This window comes from Dryas octopetala, chromosome 7, assembly GCF_963921425.1.
Source record: "Dryas octopetala chromosome 7, drDryOcto1.1, whole genome shotgun sequence".
In the NCBI taxonomy this organism is placed as follows: Eukaryota; Viridiplantae; Streptophyta; class Magnoliopsida; order Rosales; family Rosaceae; genus Dryas; species Dryas octopetala.
This window is the reverse complement of record NC_141372.1, coordinates 17,955,244-17,964,771: the sequence shown is the minus strand read 5'-3', so window position 1 is coordinate 17,964,771 and position 9,528 is coordinate 17,955,244. Positions and strand designations below refer to the sequence as shown.

The window sequence follows — 9,528 nt, the reverse complement described above, 5'->3', positions numbered from 1 at the left end:
AGTACTTTCTTCCGCAATCATTAGCCCATTAAGATAAGGCATCAAAGCAACCTTTGCTTTGAAGAAGAACTCATTACCTAGTATGATGTCAAAGTCATCCAGGGGTACAGCCATCAAACTGCACTCTCCTTCCCATAGCCCTACCTTGAGAGTAACGGTAGCCGTTCCTTTGAAAGGAGCCGCTTCCGAATTCACTGCCTTAATCTTGCAAGAATTCTGAGTGAGTGACAATCCCAGTCGCTGCACTTCTCTCATGGCTATGAAGTTGTTGGTAGCACCGCTGTCTACCATCGCGTACGCCTCTTGACCATTCACCTTAGTCGCCACGTACATCAAACCCCTCTTCGGTTGAGTCTTGACTGAAGTAATAGCATTCAGCAACTGCAAAGGGTTCATCCGAGGGGCCACCTCGTCTTCATCGGCGGAGTTCTCACCCGAATTCTCCACCACCAGGGCACTTAGCTTTTCTCTCTTGGGACAGTCTCTCACTCTATGAGGACCATTGCAAAGGAAACAACCCGTAGGTTTAGTACCGCTTGTACTACCTTTGCCATCGGACTTGGACTTGTCTTTACGATTCTTCCAATCTTTGTTTCCATTCTTGGAGTCGTTAGACCTCTTATAGTCCTTCTTCACGTCCTTTCCCTTCTTCTTCTCCAAAGAAGTAGTTCCCATTTTGTAGTCAGCTAGCCCTTCCGCTGCAACAACTGCAGTAGGCAAGTCTCGCACACCTTGCCTTCGTAACTCAGCCTGTGCCCATGATTGTAATCCTGACGTGAAATTAAAGACTTTGTCTTCCTCTGACATGTTCTTGATGTCAAGCATCAACGAACTAAACTCCTTCACGTAGTCCCTAACTGTGCCCGTATGCTTCAGTCTCTTAAGGGACTCTCTTGCAATCCACGCTGTGTTGCCGGGAAGGAATTGATCTCTCAATTCTTTCCTCAAGATCTCCCACGTCTCGATCGAAGGGCGTCCTGCGCTTGCATCATCCTCCATCCTAGTTCGCCACCATAGTTTGGCATCACCAGTGAGATACATGCCAGTAACCGTCACCTTCTCCTCCTCATGTACATGAGCAGCCTTGAAATACTGCTCCATGTCCCAAAGGAAGTTCTCAAGATCCTTAGCATTTCGATTCCCATTGAATTGCTTCGGGTCTGGAACCTTGATCTTCATTGTAGCGTACCTCCCACTTGTCTGGTTCTGAATTGCTCTCTTCAGTAGTGCGACATCGTCCTCGACAACTCTAAGGTTTGTCTTGAAGGCATCTGCCAAGGATTCTATATCCTCCAACACGGCAGAGAACTTGGTGTTTGCCTCAGCAACAAACAAGTCAAACTCCTTCTTCAGGGTGGCATTCTCATTTGCCTGTCTCGCACATTGCGCTGCCAAGTTGACAGCGTCATCCGACAATGGTGCGCCAATGAAATCCTCTAGACGTGTAACCCGATCTTTCAAAGTATCGTTCCCACCAGCCATCTCGCAGACAACAAGAAACAATACGAGCCAAACCTGGCTCTGATACCAACTGTTACAGGGGTATTTTTCGATTCTCCTAAATCCTCACAAAACATCCAAGTAATGGCACTGTGACGCCTTCACAGTCTCAGCCAACCCACACAAGTGCACACGCAAGCACACTCAAGTTTACGGAGACGAATCTCCAACCTTTTCTTTATTACTCAAAGAATAGGAATTGGCACCAAGGCACATACAACAAGAGTAACTTATCCCTAAGTTCCTTCGCCTCTTGTTCACCTCAAGGCTCATACAACAAGAGTAACTTATCCCTAAGTTCCTTCGCCGCTTGTCCGCCTTTGCCTTGCTCTCCCCACTATGCCACAGCATGCCCATATTTATAGGCAACTCACAAAACTGCTGCTAGTGTGCGGTTGACAACCCCAACCGCTTAGGCCATGTGGAAACCCGCATGTTTGCCACATCTAAGCACTACTAGGATGATAGTTCATGCATAAACTACCCACTACTCCTAGTAACCGCCCACCAAGTAGTAACCACCCACTATGTGGTAACTACTCATTGTGTGGAATAACCACCCACTATGTGAGATAACCACTCACTATATTGGTGGGTAGTTTGCATTGCAAACTACCTTGCTGAGTTGGCAGCCATCCAACAAGCTGTCCATAACTTCCAGCAACTTCCCACTAAGGAGATGGCAACCGCCCAACCTCCCCACTATGCACGTGGTAACCACCCACTGCATAGTAACCGCTGGCATCTCTTGGAACCACCACTTGTCGCTGCAAGGAAGCTCCACTCGCATGCTGGACCACCAAGGCCACGCCGTACACTCTATGCACGTCGATGCATGCTAACACCCGCTGCTCGCCAGGTTAAGCCAACGTCTTAGGCTTGCTGCTTGCCCCAAAGCCGCGCGCCTCGCATGAACTAAGCCAACACCAAGTCACTTAGCCACTCATGCCCACAACATCTGCTCAATGTTGTGGTTAAGGTCCCTAGGACCTTGTAAGGGTCTTACAGTAGGCCACTATCCTACCATCGAAAGTTGATAGGGCAGATATTTGAATGATGCGTCGCCAGCACGATGGCTATGCGATCCGTCGAGTTATCATGAATCATCAGAGCAACGGGCAGAGCCCGCGTCAGCCTTTTATCTAATAAATGCATCCCTTCCAGAAGTCGGGGTTTGTTGCACGTATTAGCTCTAGAATTACTACGGTTATCCGAGTAGCAGATACCATCAAACAAACTATAACTGATTTAATGAGCCATTCGCAGTTTCACAGTCTGAATTAGTTCATACTTACACATGCATGGCTTAATCTTTGAGACAAGCATATGACTACTGGCAGGATCAACCAGGTAGCATTCCTTCGCGACGTCGGCACGGTGCGGGACTAAAGACCGTGAAGGTCAAAAGCCCGCAACGCGCACAACTGTCGTACGTGTCTAGCGACAAACGCTTTGCATTGGACGTCAAGGGGCCAAAGACCCCGCGCCCTTTGTGTGTTCCGCATCCGAGAGATCGAGTGGCAACCCGTGGACCGTCCACAAGCACCCAAGAGTGCGAGTCGTGATCGGGACACGGGCACCACTACCGCGTCCTCCTCGCACCCAAAAGGGCGAGAGAAGGAAAGGGACAACAAGAGGCAACATTCCGTTCAAAAAAGGTAGCAAAAACAGGAACCCACGCACGCACAAGGCACAATAAGCTCTTGATGCATCACTGAGAAGGAGTATGCGTCGACAGTTCGATGCCCAAGCAAGGAGCCTGCCGACACATACAATCCAATCACCACTCACACACCGTCACGTTAGCCAAGCCCAGCACCACCAAACGAACCGCAAATTAACTTAGCCCGAAGGATAGCTACACATGCGGCACACCGAGTGGAGCCAAGCGGGCATCGCTAGGCATGAAAACAAAGAGCACAATATTGTGGCATGTCAACGCAGCTCCTCGGGGTGCCATCCTCGACATGCTTGTGCATTGACCGCAAGGGCTCGGCACAAGCAAGTTGTGTGCATAGGTGTGGCATGTTGTGTGCATAGGTGTGGCATGTTGTGTGCATGGTGGCATGCAAAGTGGCCAAAAATGAAAGTGCTCCGACGACCGTTCCGCCACTTGGGTAACCTTCCAAATACCATAACTAGGCTATGGTGAGCTTATTGTGCGAGGAAATTTCGATAAAAATGGGTCGTGGCATGGTTTGAGTGAAAATGTGTGCATAGGTGTGGCATGTTGTGTGCATGGTGGCATGCAAAGTGGCCAAAAATGAAAGTGCTCCGACGACCGTTCCGCCACTCGGATCACCTTCCAAATACCATAACTAGGCTATGGTGGGCTTATTGTGCGGGGAAATTTCGATAAAAATGGGTCGTGGCATGGTTTGAGTGAAAATGTGTGCATAGGTGTGGCATGTTGTGTGCATGGTGGCATGCAAAGTGGCCAAAAATGAAAGTGCTCCGACGACCGTTCCGCCACTTGGATCACCTTCCAAATACCATAACTAGGATATGGTGAGCTTATTGTGCGAGGAAATTTCGATAAAAATGGGTCGTGGTGTCACGGGCCGGCTTTTCACAGCGTAAGACGGACCGTGCGGCACTTGCTAACCTTCTCCTGGGTAGCAAGTCAGCCAAGTAAGTACCTCGAAAGGCAAAGATCCACACGATAAATTAGACTTGTGCAAGCACCAAGCAAGCAACAAGCAAGCAACAACTAACAATCACACAACGAAACAAAAGGAAAGGCTCACAGTGCAACAGATGATTGAATGAATATGCTTCTTATATTGATGGCAAGAGAGTACAGGGGCTCATGTGCATGCTCTTACCTATGCTAGTGAGCTAGCCCAGCATTCCACCGACTAGTCACCCCCCTGTAAAGAGCATTCTGAGCCATTTTCAAGATTACACCAAGAAACATCAAAATGTACGAGGAGTCATAATTCCTCCAAAAAGAAAATTAACTATTTTGCTAATTACTAAAATACCCTTGCACACAAGCAAGCGGCCAAAGGCTTGACTAATGACCTTGGACAAGCTTGGTTGTGGCAATACAAAAGCAACCCCTAACATCCTCCCCCACTTAAGCTGTCGGCGTCCTCGACGACTCTGTAGCCCGGAACTCTTCAATCTTCTGCTTGAATTGTTGTAAGTCTTCAGCCTTCTCCCAGCTTGTCTCTTCGTCACTTAATCCTTTCCATTTGACGAGGAACTCCATGCGCGGACGTCTAGCATTGACCACCACTCTGTCGGCGAGAATCTCTTCAACTTCTCTGGTCTTCGGCAGCTTGATGTCGACGGCAGTTCTGACTGGTTGGTTTCGTGCTGGATCTTCTGAGTCTGGGTTGTAGGGCTTGAGATTGCTGACGTGAAAGACGGGATGCACCTTCATCCAGGAGGGAACGTCAATCTTGTAGGAGGCTTTACCAACTTTGGCGAGGACGGGAGCTGGTCCCTCGTACTTGCGTATGAGTCTTCGATCTCTGTCGCGAAGGAATCTGAATTGTTCTGGCATCAGCTTGATCAGGACTAGGTCCCCCACTTGGAACTCTAATGGCCTGCGTCCACGATCCGCCCACTTCTTCATTCTGGAGGATGCTTTCTCCAGGTAAGCTCTAGCAATCTCAGAATTGGTCTTCCATTCTTTTGTGAACTTGAAGGCTCTGGGGTTCTTCCCTGTGTAATTCTCATCGACTGTGTGTGGCAAGAGGGGTTGTTGTCCCATCACGATTTCAAATGGGCTCATGTTGGTGGCCGAGCTCTTCTGGGAGTTGAAACAAAATTGGGCGGTATCTAGTAATTGTACCCAATTCTTCTGGTTGGCATTCACAAAGTGGCGCAAGTATTCTTCCAAGAGCCCATTGAACCTTTCTGTTTGGCCGTCTGTCTGCGGGTGATAACTCGAAGAGATGTTAAGCTGAGAACCAAGTAAGTTCAATAGTTCAGACCAGAATGTACCTGTGAACCTGGGATCTCGATCACTCACGATGTTCTTGGGAACTCCCCAATATTTCACCACATACTTGAAGAATAGCCTGGCCGTCTCTTCTGCTGGACAAGACTTCGAAGTTGGGATAAAGGTTGCATATTTCGAGAACCTGTCCACGACAACTAAGATGCTACTGAGGTTTTTAACCTTCGGTAGGCTTGTAATAAAGTCTAGGGAGACACTTTCCCAAGGTCGAGTGGGGATTGAAAGCGGCTCGAGCAACCCCGGAGTTTTCTGTCTCTCCACTTTGTCTCTCTGGCAAGTGAGACAAGTCTTGGTGTACTCCACGACATCATCACGCATCTGGGGCCAGTAGTATCTTTGCTTCAAAAGAGCATGTGTTCTCTGCCAACCTGGGTGCCCAGCCCACAGGGTGTCGTGGCATTCTCGCAATAGCATCCTCCGCAACCCATCTGCCTTCGGGACAAACAACCTTCCTCCCTTCGTCCACAATAACTGGTCTTCCACCTAGAACCGGCGGGTCTTTCCTTCATTAGCAAGCTTCATGATGGATTGAGCTACAGAATCTTTGCCCAAACTTTCTCTTATGCGCTCCAGCACAGTTGTAGCCACTGTGCTACCTGACAATGCCGCAAGTGATTGTGAGGCCGCAAACTCAGCTTTTCGACTAAGGGCATCCGCTACTTGATTGGTATGCCCGGCTTTATGCTCGAAGGTGAAGTCAAATTCTGCAAGAAATTCCTGCCATCGGGCTTGTTTGGGCGTCAGCTTAGGCTGTGACAAGAAATGACTGACCGCCGAGTTGTCTATTTTCACAACAAACTTGGATCCTAGTAGGTAATGCCTCCATGTTCTCAGGCAATGTATCACTGCTAACAGCTCCTTCTCTTGGGCCGTGTACTTCCTCTCAGCTTCAGCTAATTTGTGACTCTCATAGGCAACCGGATGACCTTCTTGTAAGAGAACCCCTCCAAGAGCAAAATCTGAGGCATCTGTTTGCACCTCGAAGGGTTTTGTCAGGTCCGGAAGAGCCAAGACTGGATCGTTCATCATCGCCCCCTTTATGTCTTCAAATGCCCTCTGGCATTTATCTTCCCAATTCCAAGTTTTCCCTTTCTTCAGTAACTCGGTAAGGGGAGTGGTCCTCCTTGAGTAGCCCTCCACGAAACGCCGATAATAGTTGGACAACCCGAGGAAGGATCGGAGTTCTTTCACATTGCGGGGAGTTGGCCAATCTCTGATAGCCCTTACTTTCTCTATGTCCATCCTGATACGACCTCGCTCAATTATGTGACCGAGGAATTTGATGCTCACTTGGGCGAACGAGCATTTCTCCCTTTTCACAAACAGCTGATTGTCCCGCAACTTCTGAAACACTTGCCTCAAATGCTTCTGGTGTTCTTCTAGTGAAGAGCTATAGACAACAATGTCGTCGAGGTAGACCACCACAAACTTGTCTAAAAACTCGTGGAAAACTTGGTTCATGAGCGTGCAAAAGGTGGCTGGTGCATTTGTCAACCCGAACGGCATTACCATAAATTCGAAAGCTCCATAGCGGGTGACACATGTAGTCTTCGGTTCATCCCCTTCAGCAATGCGTACTTGGTAGTAACCCGACCTAAGGTCCAGCTTGGTGAAGAACTTGGCATTGCTCAATTGATCAAATAAGTCGGCAATTAAGGGAATGGGATACTTGTTGCGCACCGTGACCTTGTTGAGAGCTCGATAGTCGACACATAACCTGAGACTCCCGTCACGTTTTTTCTGGAATAGGACAGGTGCTCCGAATGGGGCCTTTGAGGGCCTAATAAACCCGGTGTTGAGTAGCTCATCCAACTGTCTTCGTAACTCGGCTAACTCGGGAGGGGCCATTCGGTATGGTGCTTTAGCCGGTGGTCTTACCCCAGGGAAGAGCTCAATCTGTTGGTCTATACTCCTTCTTGGTGGTAGAGACTTCGGAAGTTCATTGGGCATCACATCTTGGTAGGTCTTCAGGACTTCCTCAATCTTTGGCAGGACAGGCTCCCCTTTCATCTCATCCTTCACTATAGGGACCAACACATAAGATGGCTCATGGCGCTTCACTCCTTTTTTGAATTGTATAGCTGATAAGAAACGGGGCTCACTAGGCTTCTTTATCTTGGCAGGGACCACGCTCGGTTGTTCACCCATAATTAGTAAGTTGTGTGAGGCTGGGATGGGAATGGCCTTCATTTCTAGGAGGAACTCCATCCCCAAGATAACATCAAAATCATCCATTTGCACAGCCACGAGGTCCGTTTCTCCTTCCCACGACCCGAGCTTAATGTGCACCTTTTTGGCCACGCCGGTTGTTGGCAAGGCTTCGGAATTCACGGCCTTCATACGCCCGACGTCCTTCTCAAGCTTTAGACCCAACCTCTGGGCTTCACCTGTTGAAATGAAGTTGTGGGTGGCACATGTGTCAACCATCACGCTTCGAGCGGCTTTGCCATTTATTGTTGCCTCCACGAACATGAGGCCTTTGTCTGGGGTCTTTTGGGAATTGCCCATCTGCTTCTTCATGGCCCCCAAGAATCTCAAAGCTCCCATGTGGCCAGGCTCCACCTCCTGTTCTTGCTCCTCACTTGTTTCCTGCGAATTAATAGAAGCTTGTAAAGCATTTAATGCAGATTTGTGAGGACATTCGGCCACTCTATGTGGTCCATTACATAAAAAGCATGCAAGAGGTCTGGGTTTGAAGCCAGTCGAATTCTGCAGTCGGGATTGTGCTGTATCTCGAAGATTCGAGTTTCTTCTTTCGATCCCTCCTGAGTTTGAGTTTCTTGTCTCTGCTCCCCCACTTTTACTTTGGTTAGGCTTGAGGGACTTGTTGTTGTTCCCACTGGTGAAGCTTTGATTCTTCCTGCCAGAGGAATCATCAAAAGTGTAGTCCGTCAAGCGTTCAGCAGCAGTTTGAGCAGAGGCCAAATCTTGGATTCTTTGTCTTTGGAGCTCTGTCCTGGCCCACGGTTTTAGTCCTTCAAGGAAGTAAAAGAGCTTATCCTTCTCGGACATGTCTCGAATATCCAACATCAGGGCTGCAAACTTCTTCACATAGTCCCTGACTGTGCCAGTTTGTTTGAGCTCTCTCAGTTGTCGGCGAGCGATGTATTCGACGTTTTCGGGGAAGAATTGGGTCCTGAGCTCTTTCCGCAAATCTTCCCATGTGTTTATTGTGCACCTCCCATTTTGAACGTCATCATACTTGGTTCTCCACCACAGTTTTGCATCGCCAGTAACATACATTGTGGCCATGCTCACTTTGCTCTCTTCCGAGTCCGCTTGCACTGCTCGGAAGTATTTCTCCATGTCAAATAGAAAATTCTCGAGTTCTTTAGCATCTCTTGCCCCCCCGTAGGCTTGGGGTTCAGGCACCTTCACTCTTCGGTAGTCTGCCCCTGGCAAGGCTGCGGGTTGGTTCCCCACTGCTCGCATGGTGAGGTTGAGCTTGTTGTTCATTTCTCCAAGCTCCATTCTGATTGCTCCAATCGCGGCTTGGAAATCTTCCGTCAGCTCCTTAATAGCTTTCGAAAGACCCTGAATCGTATCACCCATCGGGCCGATGGCAATCGAGCTTGCTGCGCCCATGGAACTCTTTCCCTTCTCCAAAGCTACTACCCTGTCCGCCAAATCTTCTAGCGCTCCGACCTTGCTGACAAGCTCGGGTAGATTATAGCTTTGTACCTCAGCAGAAAGCTCAGCAAAGCTATCTGGGAGTCCTGCAAGCTCTCCCAATCGATCATCAATCCAATCAAAATGTTGCGCATTCGTCATTCGGGACATTGTTTCCGATTGCTAGGTAACCTGGCTCTGATACCAATTGTCACGGGCCGGCTTTTCACAGCGTAAGACGGACCGTGCGGCACTTGCTAACCTTCTCCTGGGTAGCAAGTCAGCCAAGTAAGTACCTCGAAAGGCAAAGATCCACACGATAAATTAGACTTGTGCAAGCACCAAGCAAGCAACAACTAACAATCACACAACGAATCCAAAAGGAAAGGCTCACAGTGCAACAAATGATTGAATGAATATGCTTCTTATATTGATGGCAAGAGAGTACA

At 48.7% G+C, this 9,528-nt stretch overlaps 1 protein-coding gene across 1 annotated transcript; it reads right to left on the bottom strand.

Annotated features, from left to right (window-relative positions):
• Positions 1-5,953: 5,953 nt before the first annotated feature.
• On the bottom strand, positions 5,954-9,241 carry LOC147280186 (uncharacterized). The gene has a single exon (XM_086252149.1). The coding sequence runs from the start codon at positions 9,239-9,241 to the stop codon at positions 5,954-5,956; it is 3,288 nt and encodes a 1,095-aa protein (XP_086108275.1).
• Between the last annotated feature and the right edge of the window lie 287 nt (positions 9,242-9,528).